General features: G+C 45.3%; 1 protein-coding gene across 1 annotated transcript in view; it reads right to left on the bottom strand.

Annotated features, from left to right (window-relative positions):
• LOC134990454 (transient receptor potential cation channel subfamily M member 2-like) overlaps positions 1-27,852 on the bottom strand; it is a 220,330-nt gene that overhangs the window by 145,571 nt on the left and 46,907 nt on the right. The window contains exons 5-9 of the mRNA XM_063950688.1: positions 26,796-26,950; positions 16,277-16,454; positions 12,761-12,822; positions 4,236-4,427; positions 1,062-1,164 (exon numbers count right to left, since the gene is read on the bottom strand). Coding sequence (XP_063806758.1) covers positions 1,062-1,164; positions 4,236-4,427; positions 12,761-12,822; positions 16,277-16,454; positions 26,796-26,950 — 690 coding nt within the window. The remainder of the gene's footprint in view (positions 1-1,061; positions 1,165-4,235; positions 4,428-12,760; positions 12,823-16,276; positions 16,455-26,795; positions 26,951-27,852) is intronic.

Genomic DNA, 27,852 nt, shown 5'->3' with positions numbered 1-27,852 from the left:
AACTATGGCCCTCATTCCGAGTTGTTCGCTCGCTAGCTGCTTTTAGTAGCATTGCAAACACTAGGCCGCCGCCCTCTGGGAGTGTATCTTAGCTTAGCAGAATAGCGAACAAAAGGTTAGCAGAACTGCTACTAAATAATTCCCTGCAGTTTCTGAGTAGCTCCAGACCTACTCCTAGACTGCGATCACCTCAGTCTGTTTAGTTCCTGGTTTGACGTCACAAACAGGCCCTGCGTTCAGCCAGCCACTCCACCGTTTCCCCAGCCACTCCTGCGTTTTTACCTGGCACGTCTGCGTTTTTTAGCACACTCCCTGAAAACGGCCAGTTTCCACCCAGAAACACCCACTTCCTGTCAATCACACTACGATCACTTGAGTGATGATAAAACGTTGCTCAAGCTTGTGTAAATCTACTGTTTTGTGATAAATAACTTAGCGCATGGGCGCTGCGTACCATGCTCATGCGCATTTTACACCTAATCGCTGCTTTGCTAAAAATGGCAACGAGCGAACAACTCGGAATGACCACCTACACTGGTAGGTTAATTGGCTCCTGACAAAATGTAAAATGTGCTAGGGAATACAGATTAAAATGGGCAAAATATTCTCTGTAAAGCACTGCGGAATATGTGTGCGCTACATAAATATCTGGTAATGAATAAATATTCTGTGTGCGACCGAGGTTGTATATGCATACGTAATGCCACATTACAGTGTTTTCCAAGGAATGTACCATTTCGTATGCAGCTACAGCCATAGACGCACACAGAATATAGGCATGCCTCACATCGTTGTAATCAGCAGAGTCTGCTTGTGCGTCCTATTCATATAGCGATGCGAATATGACACATTTTTGGCAAAAATAGACACCTGACGCAAAACAGAGTTGCACGGGACCTGTGAGCTCACTCACGCCAGGCATCTCCCACTGCGTGGGAGGCAAGATGCATGTGCACCAAACGTCCTGAACCCACTACAAATGCACCAATGCTATTCCTTAGTTATGATAATCTTCTGGAATATCATCTATAACCCCTCCCCCCCCCACCCCACCAGCTGACCTTTCAGCAATGCTTGCAGAATGGCTACATCCATGCCTTGTTCTCCAACTCTCTCTTCCCCGAGGATGGTCAGCAGATAATCCATTTGGACAATAGCCTGTATCTGTGGGACATAAATTGAAGGAAAATATTATAAGCTGTGACATTTAGCAGAACTTTCTGTCTCCAGATGGACATATTGTAGTCCTGGGATGTTACTTTCTGCTGGTGGAGACTTTCTACTAGTGGAGTAACAGGGCAACCACCCTCATTGAGATAATCAAAGCAGCAACAGCAGGAGGACAAAGAGTCTGATTTAAAAAAGTATGCAAACCTGATAGTTGAGCCATTAGAGGCAAAGTCTAAATAATACTGTGCATATGTAGTGATGGTCTTGTGACTATGGTCACATAGAGGATTTATTCACAAAGTGATTTACAGTCGGGCACTGTTCAATCGATGAAACGGAGTGGTGGCAAAATGCAGGCACGTGTTATGATTTGTGGCAGTACTACTCTTCCTCCAGTGGTGGTGCTATCCCAGTCTTGAGTCCTGCAGTATCACGTCTGCTGGTGCTCTAGAACTCCATGGTTTGTCTCTTTGCAGCTGGAGGCAATTGGCTAATGAGCTGCACCTGTTTATTACTCAGCTTCACTGAGCACTCAGTGCCAAATCATCAGTTCACGTTACCTGAGTCTAGTCTAGCTCATGCTGCATCTTTAACCACTGCCTGAATCTATCGAGTTCATGGTTTCCAGTTCAGTTCCTAGGTTGCCCAGAGTGTGCACTAATACTCTGCTTCCTTCCTGCTTCTAGTCTGCAGTTCTTTCTAACTTCACACTGTCTCATTGGCCAATCTGCCCTTATTCATGTTCCTGCAGTATCGGAGGCTATTTATATTAGCACCTGAAGTACCACTATCCCCAGCCCAGGAAAGAAAGGAGACATGGAGCCTTGGGCCAGGGCAGGAGCCGGCACCAATGCAGACGCTGCAGTATGACTGCGCAAGCGCAATTCCCCCAGCTTCTATGGACTGCACCTACTGCCCCTTTACTCTACTGATGCATTACTCCGATATTTTGAAGGTGACATTAGAGTCAAGTATTTTCAATCTATGGGATAACAATTATTTGTGAGTGGACAACCTGTCTTTTTAAAAGAACAGAGATCTATCAAAGCCTGATGTTCACAACACATGTTTGTGGAAGTGTATCATGCCACGAACAAAGGAGATTTCTGAGGACCTCAGAAGAAGAGTTGTTGATGCTTATCAGGCTGGAAAAGATTACAAAACCATCTCTAAAGGGCCGTATTCATCTCGACCCGATTTGGGGAGAGATGTGTGCTGAGCGAACCGCTCAGCACACATCTCTCCCCCCGCTCAGCACAGCGCGATGTGTGCTGAGCGTGCGGGGGAGACAGGAAGGGGGGCCCCCTCATTTCACCCAACGGGTGAAATGAGCGACCTGCTAGATTGAGCCTGCAGGCCAATCTAGCACCAGCGATAGTGATGCGCGGGGCTGCGCCTCGCTATCGCTGTAGGGGGTACACACGGAGAGATTATGCTTAAAATCTAAGCATTCTAGTCAGATTGCTTAGATTTTAAGCAGCGATCGCTCCGTGAGTATCCCCCTTAAAGAGTTTGGACTCCTCCACAGTCATACAGATTGTATACAAAAGAAGGAAATTCCAGACCATTATTACCATCCCCAGGAGTGGTCGACCAACTAAGATCACACCAAAAGCAAGGCGTCTAAAGTCATAAAGGAACCAATGATAACTGCTAAGCAACTGTAGGCCTTTCTCACATTAGCAAATTTTAATGTTCATGAGTCCAGCATCAAGAAGACACAGAACAACAATTGTGTGCATGGTAGGATTGCAAGGTGAAAGCTGCTGCTCTCCAAAAAGAACATTGCTGCCCGTCTGCAGTTTGCTAAAGATCACCTGGACAAACTAGAAGGCTATTGGAACAATGTTTTGTTGACAGATGAGTCCAAAATTTAGCTTTTTGGATTAAATGAGAAGCATTATGTTTGGAGAACACTGCATTCCAGCATAAAAACCTCATACCACAATGGTGGTGGTGAGACCATGGTTTGGGCGTGTTTTGCTGCATCTGGCCCAGGACAACTTGCCATCATTAATGGGACAATGAATTCTGAATTATACCAAATATTCTAAAGGAAAATGTCAGGACATCTGTCCATGAGCTGCAAATCAAGAGAACGTGGGTTATGCAGCAAGACAACGACCCAAAGCACACAAGGCATTCGACCAAAGAATAGTTAAAGAAGAATACATTTAAAGTTTTGGAATGGCCCTGTCAAAGTCCGGACCTGATGCGAGCAGTTCATGGGAGGAAACCACCAACATAACAGAGTTGAAGCTGTTTTGTACGGAGGAATAGAGTAAAATTCTTCCAAGCCGATGTTCAGGACTAATCAACAATTACCGGAAACGTTTACATGCAGTTATTGCTGCACAGGGGGTCATAGCAGATACCGAAAGCAAAGGTTAACATACTTTTTCAACTCACAGATATGTGACATTGGATAATTTTTCTCAATAAAAGAAAATGAGCATGTCTATTTTTTTTGTCTCATTTGTTTGATTTGGTTCTCATCTGCTTTTAGGACTTGTGTGAAAATCTGAGATGGTTTTAGGCCAAACTTCAGCAGAAAAATTTAAAATTCTGATGGGTTCACAAACTTTCAAGCATCACTGCACTGTATATTAGGTATAGGGTTTTAGTTTCGTTATGAAGGGGCTGCTGTATGTATTGGGCTAGAGGCTGCATCATATATTAGGCAGTGGCGAAACTAGGGGGGTGCAGGCTGCACCTGGGTGTCACCCATCGAGTGGTGGCAACAAAATGCTGGCTCTTGCTCAGTGACAGAATCTGGGTGCTGTACTGACTCCTGTCATGGTGTAGGAACCAGCACTGCAGCCATAGCAGTTTCCGTGAGCAGCCCAGCATCAACCAAACCCCCAGAGTGACAGAAATGGGGGCCGAGACACTAACGGCCATCTCATGAAGCCACATCCCTTTACAGCAAGGCCAAGCCCCCTTAGGATTCATGCTGCTGTAACGGGTGTCAGAAAGGTAAGTGATGCCACTGATATTAGGTTGGGTGTGTACATGCTGTCATTATAAAATATATAGAATGAAAATAAAAGAAGTTTGTGACTCACTTGCTTGGTCCACATGATAATCTTAGTTTCATCAAACAACTCCTGGAAGTAAGTCTGCAGCTTCTCCTTGATGAGGGAAGTGGTAATTTTGGAAGGACCAAGATCTGCCACATCTGCGATAACGTTAGAAATACGCCCAGATCCTTTCACGATTACACATGGAGTGTTATTACGCATGGAGTTATATATGGTCTGCAGAAAGGACAATGTGGACATTCAGAATATTAGAAAGGTTGGAGAAAAATAAAGGATTCTTGGGGGTAATTCCAAGTTGATCGCAGCAGGAAATTTTTTAGCAGTTGGGCAAAACCATGTGCACTGCAGGGGGGGGGGGGGGCAGATATAAAATTTGCAGAGAGAGTTAGATTTAGGTGGGTTATTTTGTTTCTGTGCAGGGTAAATACTGGCTGCTTTATTTTTACACTGCAATTTAGATTGCAGATTGAACTCACCCCACCCAAATCTATCTCTCTCTGCACATGTTATATCTGCCTCCCCTGCAGTGCACATGGTTTTGCCCAAATGCTAAAAAAATGTCCTGCTGCGATCAACTTGGAATTACCCCCCTTGTCCATATGCTGGGTGAGAATAAAACAAGTAATTATTAAAATATGTCATAACAGAAACAGGATAATGGCAGAAATATTCACTTATTGTCAAAATTATCACAGCTTCAAGTTTTCTTTGCTTTTAGCCTGCTCTAATTTATGACAGACAGCCCAGTAACCTCAACCAGTGTGTGCTAAATCTGTTCTATAACTACACTGTAGACACACAAGTGTACATACACTTCAAGATGGACAAGGATTGTGTCTCGTGAAAGCGAAGGATTCAGACCTTGATTTAACAACTACATAGAGTACGCCATTAGTTTGACTGGATACCTTGATAGCTCAATGGTATCTCCTCCTATGGCAGTTAACAGGTATCCACTTCTTCCACACAACACAATCAGGTCAGTAGTGCTTACTCTGACTGTGACTCTGGCAGGAGTACACCAACACTCTGACAGAAGTGCTACATCTCTCTGGCAGGAGTACTCCATTATTCAGGCAAATGTCCCCCATCTCTTTTGCAGAACTCCATCACTGGCAGCAGTACGCTATCTCTCTGGCAGAAATACTTGAACTCTCTGGTAAGAGTACTCCATCACTGTGGTAGGAATACTCTATCTCTCTGGTAGGAGTTCGTCATTTCTCTGATAGGAGTCCTCCATCACTCTGGAGAAGTACTCCCTCTCCAAAGCAGAAGTACTCCATCACTCTGGCAGAAGTACTCCATCACTCTAGCAAGTGTATGCCATCACTCTGGCAGTCCACTTCATGTCTCTAGCAGAAGTATTGCATTACTCTGGCCTTAGTACTCTACCACTGTAGCAGAAATTCTCCATCACTCTGGAAGGAGTATTCCATCACTCTGGTAAGAGTACTCCACCTCCCTTGCAGTACTTGACATTATACAGTGTGTATATGTATGTATATATATATATATATATATATATATATAGTGAAAATATGTTTATGTGTATGCATGTATATGTGTTCTTCAGAGGCTCCTACATTATCATTATCATTTTCCAACTTAAAATTCTGGTGGGGTTTAAACTAAAAAAATCCACCCCTTTCGGAGCCAGGGCCATATAGCTAATATATATATTAGAGATGATTGAGTTTGGGTCTCAGAGACCCAAACTTTACGATCTGAGCTGGGACTCTGTGCCTGTGTGTCTAACGCTGGGCGTGGCTAGGAGCTCTCATTGGGTTAGCACATAGGTTCTCAAACTCGGTCCTCAGTGCATGTTTTGCAGGTGACCCAGCAGGTGCACAGGTGTATTAATTACTCACTGACACATTTTAAAAGGTCCACAGGTGGAACCAATTATTTCACTTGCGATTCTGTGAGGAGACCTGCAAAACATGCACTGTGTGGGGTCCTGAGGACCGAGTTTGAGAACCCGTGGGTTAGCAGTAGGTCTATCACACCCAGTCCACAGCTGATTGGGCGAGAAATGCCCTCCAACACAGGTTACATCCAATGGGAGGCTCTGCCCTTTGGCTGCTGTGTGTTCCCAGAGCAGGATTAACAATGGGGCTGATGGAGCTGCAACTCCAGGTCCACACTCCAGAATAGGCCCACTGCATCTGCAGCAACATACCCTCCAACAATTTACACATAAAAATCGCTACAAATTAGAAAAGTAGGCATGGTCACGGGTAAAGAGGCGTGGCCGCGCCCCTTTTCCTATACTTTCAATGGACGTTTGGAGAGCCAAAAATCGGTACAGACCATAAAAAAAGAACTGTACCTGCCAAAAAGGTCCAGCTGGAGGTAGAGATGAGCGGGTTCGGTTCTCCGAGATCCGAACCCCCCCGAACTTCACCTATTTTACACGGTTCCGAGGCAGCCTCGGATCTTCCCACCTTGCTCGGTTAACCCGAACGTCATCATCCCGCTGTCGGATTATCGCGAGATTCGTATTCTATATAATGAGCCGTGCATCGCCATCATTTTCACTCGTGCATTGGAGATTGAATGGAGAGGACGTGGTTGCGTTCTCTCCCTGAAAAGCTCCGTAATCTGTGCTCAGTGTGCTGCAAATATCTGTGCTCAGTGTGCTGTAAATATCTGTGCTCAGTGTGCTGAAAATATCTGTGCTCAGTGTGCTGAAAATATCTACATTCTCTGCCTGAAAACGCTCCATATCTGTGCTCAGTGTGCTGCAAATATCTGTGTTCAGTGTGCTTTATTGTGGGAACTGGGGACTACCAGTATATAATTATACTTATAGTAGTACAGTACAGTAGGCCATTGCTGTATCTTGCAGCACTGTGTCACTGCAAGTATCCATTCCATATCTGTGCAGCATTTTTGTGAGCAGTATATATAGTATTACAGTGAAGCATTTTGGTGACCAACAGTATATAGTTGTGTACAGTAGGCCATTGCTGTATCTTGCAGCTCTGTGTCACTGCAAGTATCCATTCCATATCTGTGCTGCATTTTTGTGAGCAGTATATATAGTATTACAGTGCAGCATTTTGGTGAGCCAACAGTATATAGTTGTGTACAGTAGACCATTGCTGTATCTTGCAGCTCTATGTCACTGCAAGTATCCATTCCATATCTGTGCTGCATTATTGTGAGCAGTATATAGTAGGACAGTTCAGCATTTTGGTGACCAGCAGTATATATATATAGTACAGTACAGTAGGCCATTGCTGTATCTTGCAGCTCTGTGTCACTTCTAGTATCCTGATCAGTGCTCAATATCTGCTGCATTGTTGTGACCAGTATGTATACTGTACTGTGCGACGTGTGTTATACACCTGGTGATTATACATCCTGTAATCTGTACTGAGCGATGTGTGAGATACATATGAGGATTATACACCCTATACACTGTACTGTGTGATGTGTGAGATACACCTGGGGATTATACACCCTATATTATTATTATTATTATTATTATTATTATCCTTTATTTATATGGCGCCACAAGGGTTCTGCAGCGCCCAATTACAGAGTACATAAATAATCAAACAGGAAAACAGCAATTTACAGTTGATGACAGTATAGGAGGACAAGTAAAGGGTAAATACACATACATCAGCAGATGACACTGGAATAAGTATCAGGTGGCAGAAGACTGCTGGATGTGGTACAGTTGACGATTATTAAAGTAAGATAAAGGATAAGTACATGAGGGAAGAGGGCCCTGCTCGAGAGAGCTTACAATCTAAAGGAGAGGGGTAGACAGAAATGGGTGACACAAAAGGGGTACATAGAGAATGTGGAACAGAGGGTTAGGATGAGATTTGGCTGGGTTTGGTGAAGAAGTGGACCCCCAGAAGGCACAAGTCAATACTTAACACTGCAACATTTTACTGGGCTATGCAGGAGAAAATTAAAAATAGGGGAAAATAAAAATTAAAAAAAGAATCGATAACTTCTACTGCTTTCAAAAAGGTCAATGGAAGCTGAAATAATGGATAACTACCTCATGGAAGCCAGATATAGTATACCAAACAGTACTTAGCAGAGTTAGGAATGAGTGCTTATGAAATCCAGTAACATTTTGTCATAATATTTCAGAAACTGCATGGTTGGTCTCTTGCACTCTTTTGCTCTAATACACCACCTGCTTTACGATTTATATTCAAAAACATTATGTCTCCATAATTCCAAAAACGTCAGTCTTCTTGGAAAGTGGAGAGTCAAACGAGGTACCACTAATGCGTTTCAGCGACAAGACGTCTTGTGGACGAAACGTGTTGGGTGTACCTCGTTTGACTCTCCATATTTAAGATAAGCAGCATTCTCTTGTGCTCTACACACCGCCTAGTTGGGCTGGCAGGGATGGGAGCAGCCTGTGCAGCAGGCTGGCCCCTTCCCTCGCCTCCTGCTGCACACACTTTTATTTAATAAAAAAAAAAAGACTTTCGGGTTCAGTGGAAGAAGTGCCGGAATCATACCGCCGCATACCGGCCCACTTCGACCTATATATATATATATATATATATATATATATATATATATATATATATATATATATATATATAATTCTGTTGTCTGTTTGTCTATCCAGTTATGCATTCAGACAGCCCTGCACTGAATGGGATGAATTCAACATGAGGGGGTCTAGTTGGATCGTAGCAAGGTTTTAGAGGGGTTAGGGTCCCGGTCAGACCTCAAAGCGGAATGCGCCAGCCAGAACTTAGACCCAGGAAGTCTGTTCTGGGCCTTCCATTGGATGGATTTGGAAGAAAACTTCACAAAGTGGTAATATTGGATCTCAGAAGACATACTAGGGGGTTGGGGGCCCAGTCGGACTTCCCGTTGGTGTATGCTGGACAGAAATTTGACACAGGGAGCCTGTTCTGGACCTAACACTGGATGTACTGTATATGGATGAAAACTTTAAGTAACTGGAAAAACTGACAGAAATAACCATTATTCAATTACCTGAAATAACCATAATCAATGAACTTAAAGAACACAAAATGTTGAGTACCCAAAACCTTGGAAAAGCAACACTTATAACAAAAGGAAAACTTTAAACCCATCCTGCAATGGAATAGTGATTATAAAACTTGAACAGAAAGAAAAGCTGGAGACTAGGGCTATTGGCGAAACATCAAAAACGACACTGGGCAGCCACCTCATGGGGTGTTGGAAGAGCTGCTAAGCTACTAATTATTTTTAATATGTTGACAGTTACATCCCACTCATTGATAACTTATTAACTGGAAAATTTAAACCTGGGCAACGGGTACTTCAGCTAATTACTTCATATTTGTGGAAGGAGTGTTCGCCATTCTAAAAAGAGTACTCCATTTCAGTGGCAGGTGTCCTCCATCCCTGACAGGAGTACTTCATATGCTAACAGTAGTCGCTATCTTTATGGCAGGAGTACTTCCTCACTCTGGCAGGAGTACTGCAGCTCTCTGGTGGGAGTACTCCAGTATTCCATCACTGTAGCAGGAGTACTCTGTCTATCTGGCACGAGTATTACATCACTCTGGTGAAAGTACTCCATCACTCTGGTCCATCACTCTGACAGGAGTAATCTATCTCTTTGTGGGAATATTCAATTTCTCTTACAGAAATAATCCATGAATCTGGTGTTTGTACTCCACGACTGTAGCGGGAGGTGGGAGTGCTCCATCTCTATGCATTAAAATACTCCATCACTCTGAAAGTTGTAATCCATTTCTCTGGCAGGAGTACACCATCACTCTGACAAGAGTACTCAACATATCTGGCAGGAATACTACAACACTGGCAGGAATACTCCATCACTCTCACAGGAGCAAGCAGTCTCTTTGGCAAGAGTAGTCTATCTCTCTGGCAAAAATGATCCATTATTTTGACAGAGATCTACAACTTTCTGGCAGGAGTATTCCATTACTCTGGAAGGAGCACTCCATCTCTCTGGCAGGAACAGATTATCACTCTACCAGGTAGCCAAATCTAGTTCATCGTTCTAGCAGGAGTACACCATTACGAAGCCAGGCATTCTTCATCATTCTAGCAGGTGTAGTCCAGGACTCTTTAAAGAATACTCCATCACTCCAACAGGAGTATTCAATCTCCCTGACTGCAATATACCATCATCTGACAAGAGTACTCGATAACTCTACCAGGTGTACTCCATTACTCTGACAGGAATACTCTATCTCTGCCAGGAATTCTCTGTCACTCTGGCAGAAGTACTCCATACTCTAACTCAGACATTCCCAACCACGATCCTCAAGGCACACGAACAGTGCAGGTTTTAGTGATATCCATGCTTAATTAGTAGCCCAGTTATTTTAATTAATCATCTGTGCTGCAGCCTGGATATCACTAAAACCTGCACTGTTAGTGTGCCTTGAGGACCGTGGTTGGGAATGACTGCTCTAACTCATGAAGGTGTACTCCATCTCCCTGGCAGGAGTGCCCCATCACTATGTCTGATATTGCCTCCTCCTAATGTCATTAATGTCATACAAAGCAATAGTGAACAGCTGATGATACCGACTGCCTGGTAATTACTAAGTTTCAGACACTGCCACTGGGCTTCCATTGGGATTTGGATTTAAGCCTGAAACTAGAACTGTAACCAAAAAGACCAAAGACACACGTCAGGAACTGTCGAGACAGTAATGTCTAGATGTAGATCCTTGATGTGACAGGTGTCCAGTATCTGACAGATTAAAAGTAATATACTGTAGCAACAAAAGGACCTGACACAGATCACTGTACTCCCTTTCCGGTGTCAGCATTGAAAGGACCAGTGACTATGGCCTGATTCCGATCTGGTTGGTATTGCACAGTTGCAAGGATGCAGCTGTGCAATATCTTACAACTAACATTCAAATGCTGTAGGAGGTGTCTGTATGAAATAGATGACTCCTGTCAGCATTGGATCGCCATCAAGGACCATCAGCTAGTCTGTCCCGATCCGGGTATCTGGACGCCATTACCTGCCGTTTAGATGTCGTCTGAGACTGGCTCAGCTTTCCAAGTCCGGATCTCATCTGTGTCTACACTCTGCATATCCCTCCTGTCACTCTGAGACGCTGTCACAGCGGCGCCATGTTTGAATCCTGCATGGCGTCTCCCGTCCTCCGCGGCCGCCGCCGCTCCTGTGTTATATTTGCAGGTTGTCAGAGTGGTGCTTCATGTCTGCAGCGGCCTCCGCTGTCATTCACGTGTCTCAGCATACACTTGTCAATCTGGCGTCTCCTGTCCTCTGCGGCCGGCGCCGCCATTACTGCTATGTTTTCCACATGGTTTCCCAAACCAGCTTTCCCTCCAAGTTCTAACATGGGCGCAGCCATGTTGGATCCAATCACATGTTCCAGTTCCACCAATCCACTGCCTCTGGAAATCTGCATAATTGCCCAGCCAATGCCTGCATAGCTGCAGGTATAAGTATCCTGTGTCTGGGCCAGAAAGATGTCAGTACTTTGTTTGTCATACCTTGTTCCAGTCTCTCTCTCCTGTGGTTTGTTTCTCCAGGTTCCAGCTCCTGTCTCCAGCATCCACAAAGAGACCCGCACCAGCTTTCCATCCTGCGGTGCAGCCTGACTCTGCAGTCCTCCGTGGCTGTCCCAGCTTCCAGTTTCCAGCCATTTACCATCTGCTTCCAGCAGCCAGCTCTCAGCAGATTCCAGCTTCTTCAAAGTACCGGTGTCGATCCAGCGGATCCTTACTTACCAGCAGTATCCACTACCACCGGTAATCATCCTTCAACTCCTCTGTTTCCACGCTCCCTAGCATCTTACAGTATCCACTCCGTGTTTCATCACCTGGCTGGTTCCATCCAGCATTCACTCCGTGACTTTATTACCTGGCTGATTCCATTCAGCATCCACTCCGTGTCTTACCACCTGGCTGGTTCCGTCCAGCAGATACAACAGCTTATTCAAGTTACCAGCTTCATCTGTTACATCTACTGGCATGTTCCTCGGCTATCTCCACTACTACAGACAGGCCTGGTAAGGTTATTTCATCAAAGGACTTTAACAGCTGTTCTTTAACCTACCAGTGCTCTGTGATACCTTCTATGGTCAAAGTGTTCCAGGAACTATATTATTTTGCCATTGCCATTATTTGCTGTCTGTCATTACACAGAGTTTGACAATAAACTTTTATTTTACTTTTACCTGGTTGTCATGGTCACACCTTCGAGTTTCCTTTAATACTTACATGTCCAGGGGTCTGATTAAACCTTCCCGGTTTAAGTTCCTTTCAGCCCCTACAACTGAGGCTTCCTCCTGTCAGCCAAAACCCTCAGTTGTGACATAGTCTATGTAAGCCAAAGCTTACTCAGAACGACTATCGGAACCACACTGCTAATGTCCAAACATTGGATTAGTACGTATAACATTGGGTTCACATACTACTCTGAATCAGGTCCACAGTGTGGAGACCACACAGGTTGAAAAACACTCAGAGGTCCAGCTAGAATGAGGCCTACTAAGAAAATGACATACAGTAGATACAATGTAAGGGGCACACATGTTTCTGATGATACTCACTTCAAGGGTTCCAGGGCCCCCCTCCAGCACCACACACACAATAGGGATTTTTATTGCGCTTTCTGAAATACATAATTAATAACATGAGTTTTTGAATGGAAAATCCTATTCCATACATGTATCAGACACAAATATTGTTTTCAGTAATAATTGTTTCTAATGTTCTAAAGTATCTATCGCTGACAGTCAGTGGTAGACAGTTCCTCTTTTTATGGGTGCATCATGTCTTTGTTACTCTGCATGTCTGTATGACTCTGTGCGTGTCTGTAGTGCCAGAGTAACAATAGGGTGAATGGGACTACAGCCCCAGACCTCCGCATAAATATAGGCCCAACATCATGGCAGCATGATGACAACCAGCCACCCAGCTGTCCATAAATTTCAATTGGGCTCTTTGCCAACAGGGGTCACCTGTCAAGCTATCCTATATCACACATGCCAATTTATATGGCTACCCTTTTTTTCAACCAGGTTTGGATGATAATATGGCATTTAAGGGGAAGGCTGTGTGAATCACATGCTTAGATCACATAATAGGAAAATTTGCTCCCCAGGCCACTGCACACTTCCAGGAATAGTATTGTATCTTCCATAACAAAAATTCCACCAATTATATCAGATTTGCCATTTTGTATGTACCTCTTAGTGAGGATCTGGTGAGCAGGACCAGATTGTAGGAGTGACAATGAGGGGGTCGCCCAAGGGCCCTCACATACTGTCCCCCAGAATTGGCCACTGGCACTGCTAATTAACATAAAATGACATTTAGCTATGTCTACATTCTCCCTCCTCTCTGGCAGCTCAGCTGTTCCCTAACAGCAGCCGCAAAGGAGCACAGTCTCACGGGATAATGATGTCAAATTCCGTGAGACATTGGCCCTTATTCCAAGTTGTTCGCTTGCTAGCCGCTTTTCGCAGCAGTGCACACGCTAAGCCGCCGCCCTCTGGGAGTGAATCTTAGCTTAGCAGAATTGCGAAGAAAGTATTCGCAATATTGCGAAAAGATTTATCTGTGCAGTTTCTGAGTAGCTCGAGACTTACTCTTCCAGTGCGATCAGTTCAGTGCTTGTCGTTCCTGGTTTGACGTCACAAACACTCCCAGCGTTCGCCCAGACACTACCCCGTTTCTCCAGCCACTCCCGCGTTTTTCCCAGAAACGGCAGCGTTTTTTCACACACTCCCATAAAACGGCCTGTTTCCACCCAGAAACACCCACTTCCTGTCAATCACACTACGATCACCAGAATGAAGAAAAAACCTTGTAATGCCGTGAGTAAAATACCAAACTTCTTAGCAAATTTACTTGGCGCAGCCGCAGTGCGAATATTGCGCATGCGCAGTTAGCGGAAAATCGCACCGATGCGAAGGAAAAGAACGAGCGAACAACTCGGAATGAGGGCCATTGTCTGTGACGCAAAAGGAGCTGAGTGACTGAGTCAGATGCTAAGGCGCCATTTTACTTAGTTCCAACCTCAGTGGCGCATGCTTAGCTTAGTCAGGTCCTCCCCTTCCCGTGGTGCAGACGCTGCAGAGCGTCAGTGCGGAGCTGCCTGGTGACCTGGTCCCTGACTGTGCGTGCACAGTGACAATATAATGAGCAGTTGTGAGCAGCTCTACATCATAAGAGGAGATCTGGCTTCTGCAGATGGTGTGAGAGTGTATCTGCTAAAATATATAGGGAAAATACAATAATTTGAGGGGATACAGTAAATTAGATTCATTTCCGGGCTGGAAATCTTTTACTCTATTTACTTACTTATTACTTACAGTATTTGTATTTTCTAGGAATTTAATGCACCATTAATTTGATTTATCCTCACAAAGGATTACATAATTATTGTATTTACCTATGTATTTTACTGTAGCTGTATTCTCACACCTTCTGAATACTAATAAGGTGGTCATTCCGAGTTGTTCGCTCTGTAAATTTCATCGCAGCGATTTTCCGCTTAGTGCGCATGCGCAATGTCCGCACTGCGACTGCGCCAAGTAAATTTGCTATGAAGTTAGGAATTTTACTCACGGCATTTTCATCGCTCAGGCGATCGTAGTGTGATTGACAGGAAATGGGCGTTTCTGGGCGGAAACTGGCCGTTTTATGGGCGTGTGGGAAAAAACGCTACCGTTTCCGGAAAAAACGCAGGAGTGGCTGGAGAAACGGAGGAGTGTCTGGGCGAACGCTGGGATTGTTTGTGACGTCAAACCAGGAACGACAAGCACTGAACTGATCGCAGATGCCGAGTAAGTCTGAAGCTACTCTGAAACTGCTACGAAGTTTGTAATCGCAATATTGCGAATACATCGTTCGCAATTTTAAGATGCTAAGATACACTCCCAGTAGGCGGCAGCTTAGCGTGTGTAACTCAGCTAAAATCGCCTTGCGAGCGAACAACTCGGAATGACCACCTAAATGCAGTGTACTGTATATGTAGAAGCATTCCATCTCATCTCTGCCTTTGTGGAAATAAATCTGATTCATTGGTGCATTAAATCCAAGAAAATACAAATACTGATTTGATATTTGATCATTTTATTGAAAGGGGCCCCCACAAGTTTGTTGACCAGGGGCCCCACAGACGTTTATCCGGCACTGCTGGTAGGGTAGCTTGCTCATATAGGGGGTCATTCTGTCCTGATCGCACATTGGCATTCATCACAGCTCAGCAATCAGGTCAGAAGTGTGCCGATGCCGCTTTGCGCCAGCACATGCCAGACAGCCAATGGCTGTTGTTGCCCAGCGATCGCCTCTGCATGATTGACAGGCAGATGCGTTCGCTGGGCGGGACGGCGGCGTTAAGCCACTGTTTTGTGGGCACGGTCCGGCCAACGCAGGCGTGGCCGGACCGTGTGGGGGCGGGCCGCAGCCGCTGCATGACATCACACGCAGCCGCTGCGACCCGGGCAGTGACGAGTAGCTCCAAGCCAGCACGCAGGAGCTGCGCTGGCCGGACGCTACTCCCGAAGTACAGAAGCATTACCGCTGTGCAAAGCTTTTATACTTCTGCGACGGGGCAGGAATGACATGCGGGGCGGACTAGCCATGTGCTGGGCTTCCCCCAGCATGTCTGAGTGCCTGATCATAGCTATGCTAAATTTAGTACAGCTACGATCAACTCTGAATCTCCCCCATAGAGCAGACATCTACTACAACCCCATCTACAAGGGTTCACTGTGTTTATGGTTATTTTATGTATATATGTAATATTCAGGAACTTGTGTTCTTATCGTTGTGTACTACTGTGGACACCTTCTGGTGCCCTATAAGTAAAATATGATGATGATGATGATATTATTATTATTATTATTATTATTATTATTATTATTAATAAATCATATAAATTTAAGTTGCTATAACTCCAGTGTAGAGCAGATATCACTTGCAATAGTATATTTTGTAAATACCCTAACATGGAAATAAAAGCCCAGAACTTCATGATGACGACTTCTTAATTTCCCAATTTAGAGCCTGTATTTACAAGGGCCTCATCTGATAATATATTATAGTTTCCTTCTCACCTGTTTCCTGTATCTTTTTTTGAGAGATGAATTTCTCCAGTTGAGTTCTCAGTGGAATTTCCACTGCATACTGTCCGTGTGTCCCATTGTCCACCAGAATAAAGTGAGAGTGGTTGCTATCCAGACAGCACAAGTTCCCCTGAGATTCTTCATCCACTGGGTACAGAGCTGGACCTTCCTACGGTAATTGACACAGAAGAAGTAGAAATAAACTTACCTTTATACCCACACTGTGCTGTAATACAGTTACTGCCTGGAGAGATGTACAGATGGGTCCACATTTATCTTGACCTTTAATAGGATTAACTGAGACTGGCCAGTAGGACTTAATCCCCTGCTGTATTGTTCTCTGTATTGTATTGCAGCTGAGAACAATAGATGAAGGGTTTTTGCTAATTAATAAATAATGTTGTGCTCAGGGGGAAGAAAAGTAGTCAAGATAACCAAGGACCCATCTGTACACTACAGTACCGTAGGTCATAGGACACATGACACGTGTAAAAATTTTGGAAAATTATGTAAATGCCTACAACCCTCTAAAATGAGACCTCCCAAGTCTATATAAGCAGAAGGGAGTCTTGAAGTATACATTGTACGATTAGCAGATCCCTCCCAATAGCTGATGAAGACATTACTCAGAAAAACATGCCGGCAGTACCCATGGTAGGGTAGCAGAGCTTGTCCTCTCCAGGTAGGTAAAATTGACTCAGACTGGAATAATGATCACACTGTAAAGTGACTGCTAATGTGAAACACTGGTCCTCTAAGTTACAGTATGTTGCTTGCTAGGGTCACCAGGTGTTTAATTTAATAGGCCCCACAGATGCTTGCCGTGACATAGTACTAGTTCCTAACTGGGCACCCTATGGGAGGGAGAGTGACTGCACGTCTTAGGGGAAGAGCAGATTCTCTCGGTGGGTGTGATGATAGCGGGGACCTGAGCATGTCATAATGACGTGGCCTGTAGAGTAAGAGAGGAGTAGGTAAGAGCGTGGTCAGAATGTAGAGCTGCTCTTAGCACAGCATGGTGGGGGCCGGAGGCAGCAGAGAAAATGGGCTGGTGGAGAGGAGGAAGCGAGATAACATAGGGGTCTATTTACTAAGCCTTGGATGGAGATAAAGTGTCCGGAAATAAAGTACCAGCCAATCATCTCCTACCTGCCACGTCAGTAATGACAGTAAGGAGGTGATTGGCTGGTACTTCTCCGTTCCCTTTATCTCCACCTGAGGCTTAGTAAATAGACCCCATAGTAACCTTGTCGGTGAGGTTGAAAAAAAGACTAGTAGTCCGTCGAGTTCAACCTGAATTATATTGCATTCCCTATTCTATTTAGGTTAAACGGCTATATCCTCGTATATCTTTTTCTGCTACAAATTTGTCTAACCCATTTTTAAATGCATTGACTGAGTCCGCCATTACAACCTTCTCTAGCAGTGTATTCCATATTCGTATTGCCCTTACAGTGAAGAATCCCTTCCTGCGTTGAGTATAAAATGTCCACGCGTTTTGTGAAGAAGTCTCTTAGTAAACAACTCACATGATAGCTCCGCATATTGCCCCCTTCATATCTTAGTAAATATTAATCATATCTCCTCTTAGTCGTCTCATTTCTAATGTAAACATATCCAAGCTAGAAAGCCTCTCATCATAGTCCAGTGTCTCCAACCCCTTAATCAATTTGCTAGCTCGCCTCTGAACCTTTTCAAATTCTAACATGCCTCTTTTATAGTGTGGTGCCCAGAACTGTACACAATACTCAAGATGCGGCCGTACCAATGATTTGTACAGTGGCAGGATTACACTCTCATCCCTTGTCTCAATTCCCCTTTTAATGAATGCTAACACCTTATTTGCCTTTGTTATTGCACTTTGACATTGTGTGTTGCTGCTAAATCTACTATTACTGAACACCCCCAAATCCTTTTCTAATACAGTTTCCCCTATTATTTCCCTATTTCATTGGTAGGTTGCATGTTTATTCTTAGTCCCAAAGTGCATAACTTTACATTTTTCCACATTAATGGCTAGATTCATCATCGTTTAGAGAGTGAAGATGGAGAGAGAAAAAGCACCAGCCAATCAGCTGCTAACTGACATGTCACAGGCCCTGTTTGAAAAAATGGCTGGTTGGCTGGTAGTTTATCACTTTCCATTTTATCACTCTCCAAGCATCTAGTCCTACACCTCATACACCATTTAATTTCCCAAACTTCCAGTTTAAATAAATTGTTCTTAAGAGCCTCCACATCTGACTTGATTACCCTACATATTTTAGTATCGTCTGTAAAAATGACTAGTCCTTCTCTTAAATCATTAATAAATATATTAAATAATAGTGGCCCCAGCACAGAACCCTGCGGTATTCCACTAATTACGTTAGCCCAGGTGGAAAACATCCCATTAATCACCACTCGCTGTTCCCTGTTATCAAGACAATTATTCACCCATGTACAAATAGTGTCTTCTATACCGAGCTCCCTTAATTTGAAAATCAGTCTCCTGTGAGGTACTGTGTCAAAAGCTTTTGCAAAGGTGGTCATTCCGAGTTGTTCGCTCGCAAGGCGATTTTAGCAGAGTTGCACACGCTAAGCCGCCGCCTACTGGGAGTGAATCTTAGCATCTTAAAATTGCGACCGAAAGATTCGCAATATTGTGATTACAAACTTCTTAGCAGTTTCAGAGTAGCTTCAGACTTACTCGGCATCTGCGATCAGTTCAGTGCTTGTCGTTCCTGGTTTGACGTCACAAACACACCCAGCGTTCGCCCAGACACTCCCCCGTTTCTCCAGCCACTCCCGCGTTTTTTCCGGAAACGGTAGCGTTTTTTCCCACACGCCCATAAAACGGCCTGTTTCCGCCCAGAAACACCCATTTCGTGTCAATCACACTACGATCGCCGGAGCGAAGAAAAAGCCGTGAGTAAAAATACTACATTCTTAGCAAATTTACTTGGCGCAGTCGCAGTGCGGACATTGCGCATGCGCACTAAGTGGAAAATCGCTGCGATGCGATGAAATTTACAGAGCGAACGACTCGGAATGAGGGCCAAATTACAGACCGAACAATGCAGAAGAGCTGAAGGCCGCTATTGAAGCACCCTGGTCTTCCATAACACCTCAGCAGTGCCACAGGCTGATAGAATACATGCCATGCCGCACTGAGGCAGTAATTCATGCAAAATGCGCCCAAATCAAGTACTAAGTATATATGCATGATTATAATTTTCTTAGGGAGCCGACATTTTTGTATTTAAAATGCTTTTTTTTTAAATTGATTTTATGTAATAGGATTTTGATAACCTACCGGTAAATCCTTTTCTCCTAGACTGTAGAGGATGCTGGGGACGACATCAAGACCATGAGGTATAGACTTTTCATTGGGTGTGAACTGGCTACTCCCTCCATGCCCCTCCTCCAGACTTCAGTTATAGGAACTGTGCCCAGGGAGACTGACATTTCGAGAAAAGGAATTACTTAACTAGTGGTGAGATATCTACCAACTCACACCCTCAACCATGCCGCACACATGGCATTCAACATAACACACACCAACAGGCATGAACCAATTGCAGCAACATGCTGAAACTAAGATAACACAACTTGTGTAACTCTAATAACTAAACTGCAGGTAAAGTACGCACTGGGACAGGCGCCCAGCATCCTCTACGGACTAGGAGAAAAGGATTTACCGGTAGGTTATCAAAATCCTATTTTCTCATACGTCCTAGAGGATGCTGGGGACGACATCAAGACCGACGTCTATACCAAAGCTCCAGTACGGGCGGGAGAGTGCGGATGAACCTGCAGCACCGATTGACCTAACTTGAGGTCCTCATCGGCCAAGGTGTCAAACTTGTAGAACTTAGCAAATGTGTTTGACCCTGACCAAGTAGCTACTCGGCAAAGTTGTAATGCCGAGACCCCCCGGACAGCTGCCCAGGATGAGCCCACCTTCCTAGTGGAGTGGGCCTTTACCGACGTCGGTAACGGTAAACCAGCCGTAGTATGAGCTTGCTGAATCATATTTCTAATCCAACGTGCAATAGTCTGCTTGGAAGCAGGACAGCCAATCTTGTTGTGAGCATACAGGACAAACAGAGCCTCTGTTTTCCGTATACGAGCCGTTCTAGCGACATAGATTTTCAAAGCTCTAACCACATCTAGAGATTTTGAATCAGTGAATGTGTCAGTAACTACTGGCACTACAATAGGTTGGTTTATGTGGAAAGATGAAACCACCTTCGGAAGAAAATGTTGACGAGTCCTCAACTCTACCCTATCTTCATGGAAGATCAGGTAAGGGCTCTTGTGAGACAAGGCCCCCAATTCAGGCACCCGCCTTGCGGATGCCAAAGCCAAAAGCATCACCACTTTCCAAGTGAGAAACTTCAATTCTATCTTTTGCAGAGGCTCAAACCAGTCCGATTGAAGGAACTGCAATACCACGTTAAGGTCCCATGGTGCCACTGGAGGCACGAATGGAGGTTGGATGTGGAGAACCCCTTTCACAAAGGTCTGAACCTCTGGAAGAGAGGCCAATTGTTTCTGGAAGAACACTGACAAGGCCGAAATCTGGACCTTGATTGATCCCAATCGGAGGCCCGCCTCCACACCATCCTGCAAAAAATGGAGAAAATGTCCCAACTCAAACTCTTCCGTAGGAGCCTTCTTGGATTCACACCAAGACACATATTTTCTCCAAATACGGTGGTGATGTTTCGCCGTTACTCCCTTTCTGGCCTGAATAAGGGTGGGGATGACCTCCTCGGGAATACCCTTCCTGGCTCGGATACGGCGCTCAACAGCCATGTCATCAAACGTAGCCGCGGTAAGTCTTGGTACACGCTCAGCCCCTGCTGCACCAGGTCCTCTCGAGGAGGAAGAGGCCGAGGATCTTCCATGAGCAACTGCTGAAGATCTGGGTACCAAGCCCTCCTTGGCCAGTCTGGGGCAATGAAGATTGCTCGAACCCTTGTTTTTCTTATGATCCTGAGTACTTTTGGGATCAGCGGAAGTGGAGGGAAGACATACACTGACGGAAACACCCACTGGGTCACCAGTGCATCCACTGCTACTGCTTGAGGGTCTCTCGACCTGGAACAGTATCTCTGAAGCTTCTTGTTGAGACGAGACGCCATCATGTCTATTTGAGGAACTCCCCAAAGACTTGTCACCTCTGCAAAGACTTCTTGGTGGAGGCCCCACTCTCCTGGATGGAGATCGTGTCTGCTGAGGAAGTCTGCTTCCCAGTTGTCTACTCCCGGAATTAATATTGCCGACAGAGCTTGTAGATGTTTTTCTGCCCAGCGGAGGATTTTTGTCGCCTCTGCCATTGCCGCTCTGCTTTTCGTTCCGCCCTGCCTGTTTATGTACGCGACTGCTGTTACATTGTCCGCCTGGATCTGCACGGAATGGTCTTGATGAAGATGTACCGCTTGTTGAAGGCAGTTGTAAATGGCTCTTTGCTCCAGAACGTTTATGTGAAGGCAGGCTTCCTGTTGTGACCAACGTCCCTGGAAGTTTTCTCCCTGAGAGACTGCTCCCCAGCCTCGGAGACTTTCATCCGTGGTTACCAGGACCCAGTCCTGAATCCCGAACCTGCGTCCCTCTAGCAGGTGAGAGCTGTGCAACCACCACAGGAGCAAAATCCTGGTTTTTGACGACAGGAATATCTTTCTGTGCATGTGCAGGTGTGACCCCGACCACTTGTCCAACAGGTCCCACTGGAATATTCTGGCATGGAACCTGCCAAACTGTATGGTCTCGTAGGCCGCCACCATCTTCCCCAACAACCGAATGCACTGATGGATCGACACACTTGATGGTTTCAATATCTGTTTTACCATTTTCTGGATTTCCAGAGCCTTTTCCAGTGGAAGAAATACTCTCTGAACGTCTGTGTCCAGAATCATCCCGAGGAAAGACAACCTTGTCGTCGGTTCCAACTGTGACTTTGGGTAATTTATGATACACTTGTGTTGTTGGAGTATTGACAGAGAGAGTGATATGTTTTGTAACAACTGCTCCCTGGACCTCGCCTTTATCAGGAGGTCGTCCAGATAAGGAATTATATTGACTCCCTTCTGACGAAGGAGAACCATCATCTCGGCCATCACCTTGGTGAATACCCTCGGCGCCGTGGAGAGACCGAACGGTAACATCTAGAATTGGTAATGGCAATCCTGAACCGCGAATCTCAGATAAGCCTGGTGAGGAGGATAAATGGGAACATGCAGGTAAGCATCCTTTATGTCCACCGACACCAAGTAGTCCCCCTCCTCCAGACTGGTAATCACTGCCCGAAGTGATTCCATCTTGAACTTGAACCTTTTTAGGTAACAATTCAGATCCTTTAGATTTAGGATCGGTCTGACCGAGCCGTCCGGCTTCGGAACCACAAAGAGGCTTGAATAAAAACCCCTCCCTTGTTGTGACAACAGTACCAGGACTATGACCTGGTCTTGACATAATTTTTGGATTGCCGCTGTTACTGCTTCTCTTTCTGACGGAGAAACTGGCAAGGTCGATTTGAAAAATCGGCATGGGGGAACGTCTTGAAACTCCAGCTTGTACCCCTGGGATACTATTTGCAACACCCAGGGATCCAGGCCAAACAGAATCCAATCCTGGCTGAAGAATCTGAGACGTGCCCCCACCCGAGCGGCCTCCCGCAAGGGAGCTCCAGCGTCATGCTGGGGATTTGGCAGAAGTAGGGGTAGACTTCTGCTCCTGGGAACATGGAGCCGCTGTTGGCTTCTTTCCCCTTCCCCTACCTGCAAAGAAGGGGGAACCTCTCGTCTTTTTTATTTATTGGTCCGAAAGGACTGCTTTTGCGGGTGATAGGTCTTTTTTGCCAGTGCAGGCGCAGAGGGCAATAATGTCGACTTACCTGTGGTAGCCGCCAAGACTAATGCATCCAGGCCATCGCCACATAAGGCCTCACCTTTATATGGGAGAGCCTCCATGTTTCTTTTGGAATCTGCATCCGCGTTCCACTGGCGAATCCACAACGCCCGCCTAGCCGATACTGCCATGGTAGCGGCCTGTGAACTCAAGAGTCCAGTATCCTTCATTGCTTCCAGCATGTAGGTGGCAGCGTCCTTGATATTCCCTAACTTAAGGAGTATCTCATCTTTATCAATCGTGTCAATTTCTGATGACACGCTTTCTGACCATTTTTCAATAGCGCGACTCACCCATGCGCAGGCAATAGTGGGCCTAATCAGTGTACCATTGGTAACATAAATGGATTTCAATGTCGTTTCCATTTTTCGGTCTGCCGGCTCTTTAAGAGAAGCCGTGGCAGGAGTAGGGAGAATTACCTTCTTTGTCAACCTGGAAAGTGCACTGTCTAACACAGGGGGTGACTCCCACTTTTTCCTGTCCTCAGCCGGGAAAGGGTAAGCTATGTGAATCCTTTTGGGAATACGAAATCTTTTATCAGGATTCACCCACATCCCTTCAAACAGAGCATTTAGTTCGTGTGAAGGAGGGAATGTGACTTTGGACTTCTTTTCCTTACATAAATACGCCTTCTCCTGAGGTACAGGAGTGGTTTCTGTAACCTCCAACACGTCCCTTATAGCCACAATCATATATTGTATATTTTTTGCCAATTCATGATCTATCTCTCTGGATTCACTCTCGTCGACACAAGAGTTAGAATCCGTGTCGGTATCAGTGTTTACAACATTTGCAAATGGTCTCTTATGTGACCCAGAGGGGCCGCCCGCATAAGGAATAACAGCATCCTGAAAAATCACATCTTCCACAGATTTTCTCCAGCATGCAGCCTTAGATTCAGACTTATCTATTCAGATGCATACTGTCACGTATCTCTTTCACCCATGCAGGCTCTTGGTGTGCCGGTAGCGCCACCACATTACAACTCTGTGTCCCAAAAATGGCTTCCTCTGGGGAGGAACTCCCTGCCTCAGACATGCCCCACACATGTACTGCACACCAACAGACACACTGGGACTTATTTTGGGGACAGAACCACAGTAAAATCCGTCAGAGGGACACGGGATAGGAGCAGCCAGCTCACAACCCCAGCGCCAGTATTCCCTGTGAACACAGAATGTCCACAGCCAAATAGCGCCTTTAAACAGTAATTCACACTATTAAATGCACCACAATCGCTTTGTGCCCCCCCTTAATAGCACCCTGTACTTGTCAGAAGTGGAGGAGAGGACCAGCGTGTTCTCTGCAGCCTGAGGAGAGAGAGAAAATCGCGCTGAGTAGTGTGCTGGCTGCCTGAGGAAGAAGCTCCGCCCCCACAATGGCGCGTCCTTACACTCATATAAACACTGTAATATTTGTACTGGCGGGGGTAGGGCTGTGCCAGCGGCAACTTATGCCCACTTTTAGCCAGTTTTGAGGTATTTTTATTGCTGCCCAGGGCACCCCCCCGCGCCCTGCACTCTGCAGTGCCAGTGTGTGTGGGCAGCAACGGCACGCTGCGGTCCCGCCAGCCGCGCCGCACCTCAGTCGTCACTTACTTGATAGAAGATCATTCTTCTTATACTCACCTGTCTTCTGACTTCTGGCTCTGTGAGGGGGGTGACGGCGTGCTGTGGGATTGAGCATCTAGACACGGCTAGCGTTCAGTTCCCTTCAGGAGCTAATGGTGTCCTGTCAGCCAGAAGCAGAGCCATGAAACTCTGAGGAAGTTGGTTCTGCTTCTGCCCCCTCAGTCCCATGAAGCAGGGAGTCTGATGCCAGCAGATCTCCCTGAAAATAAAAAACCTAACATAAGTCTTTTCAGAGAAACTCAGTAGAGCTCCTCAGAGTGCATCCAGTCTGCCTGGGCACATTTCTAAAACTGAGGTCTGGAGGAGGGGCATAGAGGGAGGAGCCAGTTCACACCCAATGAAAAGTCTTTATAGTGCCCATGTCTCCTGCGGATCCTGTCTATACCCCATGGTCTTGATGTCGTCCCCAGCATCCTCTAGGACGTATGAGAAATTCTGTAAGCTGTAAGCCACATTCATCAACATTATAACAAATAAAGGCTTGAAATATCTCACTTTGCATGTAATGACTATATAATATATTAGTTTCACCTTTTAAGTTGAATTACTGAAATAAATGAACTTTTGCACGATATTCTATTTTTCTGAGTTCCACCTGTATATGCCCCGAGCTTTTATTTTATACTAGAGGATGCAAAGATGTATATCCCGGACTCCAACTCCTAATGCTGTGCAGCTTTATGTACTTATTCCAGCTCCTGGGCCCGATTCAGACCTGATCGCTGTGCTGCAAATTGCACTGTCCTGCCATCAGATAGCCGCCACCCAGGGGGGACTCGCCCCGTGCAAGTGTGCGAATGCATGTGTACAGTACGCTGTGCAAAAACTCCCCTCAGTCAGCGGACAGCTGCAAAACCATTCGCATCACACTCACCATAGAATGTTTTTCCCATTCTGTGCAGTGTGTGCAGTCTGTGTGAGTAGCTCAACACTTACTCCTCCAGTGCGAAGAAATCCAGCTGATTGGGGCCGGAGCTGATGTCACACACCCACCCTGAAAACGATTGGGAACGCCTGCATTTTTCCAGACACTACCAGAAAACGGTCATTTACCACTCTCAAACATCCTCTTCCTAACAATCACCTTGCGTACGCTCTTGCGATCAAAATTTTTGCACCATCCTGTCGCTGTTTGGTAACACGCATGCACATTGTGGTACATGTGCAGTAGTTTGATAATCACCCGCAGAGCAGCAATCAGGTCTGAATCAGGCCCTCTATTACAGTAATTTAACAATCTCAATACTGTGTGTAACTTCAGACTTTCTCTTATTCCCTGGGTCATAACCAGAGCCGACCTTAGGCATAGGCAAACTAGGCAAATGCCTAGGGCATTTGGTATGCTTAGGGGTACCAGCAGCTTCTGCTGATTAAAATGATATGCGGCATGCCTATATTCTGTGTGTATTCCTGGAAATCACTGTAATGTAGCATTTCGTATGCAGATACAGCCGCAGTCGCACACAGAATATAGGCATGCTGCATATCATTTTAATCAGCAGAAGCTGCTTGTGCGTCCTAGCCACATAGTAATGCAAATAAGATGCATTTTCATAAACAAAAGGCGCCCGATGTTAGCAGAGCTGCCAGCTGACTCATGCCAGGCTTCTCTTGCAGAACTAGCGGCGGTGCTAGGGGGCACCAGCCAAAATTTTGCCTAGGGCATCATATTGGTTAGGGCCGCCTCTGGTCATAACAACAACCTATTTACCTGCCAGTGTGTGTCTATCAAAATTTCTTGTTATTAATTTCGTATATGTTTTATTTAATACTATGGTAAATTTAACACAGCAGAAAGCGGCTGATAGGAATAAATGTATAACTGAACGAGTCTTGGATGAAATATACAAAACATAAAATAAAGAGATGAAGGTTGTGAGAGCTCAGAAATAAATGTAGACTGTGTGGGTGACAGTGCTGGGAAGTGACATTTGTTGTAGAGAAAGACGGAGCCGTACGACACTTTACGTATTCTTGCATTTTACCTTATTCCTGAGCAGGGATTTCCGGTTATGGATGGTGCCCCAGGGGGCGATGCCGATCAGGACAATCTCTTGTTGGCCTCCACTGATTTCCTGCACAGCCTCGCCCACATGCTTCATCACGCCAGCATGAGAACCTCCGGTAATGATCCAGGCCTCTGGATGGAGAGCCATGCATTAGTGTTAGCCCTGGAGGTGACAGGTTATGCAGCATGGGAGGTACTCCAGCGATGGAATCCTTTCACCCCTGCATCATAAGCTTTATTTAAACACCATCCTGCTAAATCAAACACATGGTCAACTCCCTTTGGTGGGAAGGCTCCATATATGTATATGGGTAGTCTCTGACAGTACCACACTGCGAAACATTGTTGTTGTTGTTGTTGTTGTTATTATTATTACATTCCTCCCAACTTTAAAACATTGGGAGGAGGGACACAGATGCTTGCGGCAGAGCAGCGAGTGAGGGAGGGTCTCCCAACTGCTCCCCCCACCGCGGGACACTACGTCTCACAGGTGGGACAGCGGGACAGTCCCAAAAAAACGGACTGTCCCACCAAAATTGGACAGTTGGGGCGGTTTGCTATTATTATTATTATTTATTTATTTACATTTAATGTAATTTATTTATGTATTTATTTATAATTTATGTAATTATTTATTTACTTATTTATATATTTCTATAGCTCTATCAATATATGCAGCACTGTTCAGAGAATATATATGGCATTCATATCAGACCTTGTTCCACAGTGAAGCCAGAGCACATGCAGAAAACATTTGAAGAACATACAAAAAAAAGCAAAGAACAGTAGCTGACCTCAGTGCTGTAAAGTAGTAATGCTGTAACCATAAACCCTTCTAAATCCTGTATATAATAGTAGTAACCAAGGTACCAAACTTAGTATTGTAACAGATGGCCAACGGTCCATTGGAAGGTCCCAGCCAGGGGCGTCTTAAGAGAGGAGGGGGCCTGTGTGCAGATTCCGGGTGAGCCCCCTCCTCTCCACGGCACTGTAGGCTCCAGCATTGTGCTGAAGTATACTGCGCATGATCAGGT

Source organism: Pseudophryne corroboree, chromosome 2 (assembly GCF_028390025.1).
Source record: "Pseudophryne corroboree isolate aPseCor3 chromosome 2, aPseCor3.hap2, whole genome shotgun sequence".
Taxonomy (NCBI): Eukaryota; Metazoa; Chordata; class Amphibia; order Anura; family Myobatrachidae; genus Pseudophryne; species Pseudophryne corroboree.
This window is presented reverse-complemented; position numbering and strand designations above follow the sequence as displayed.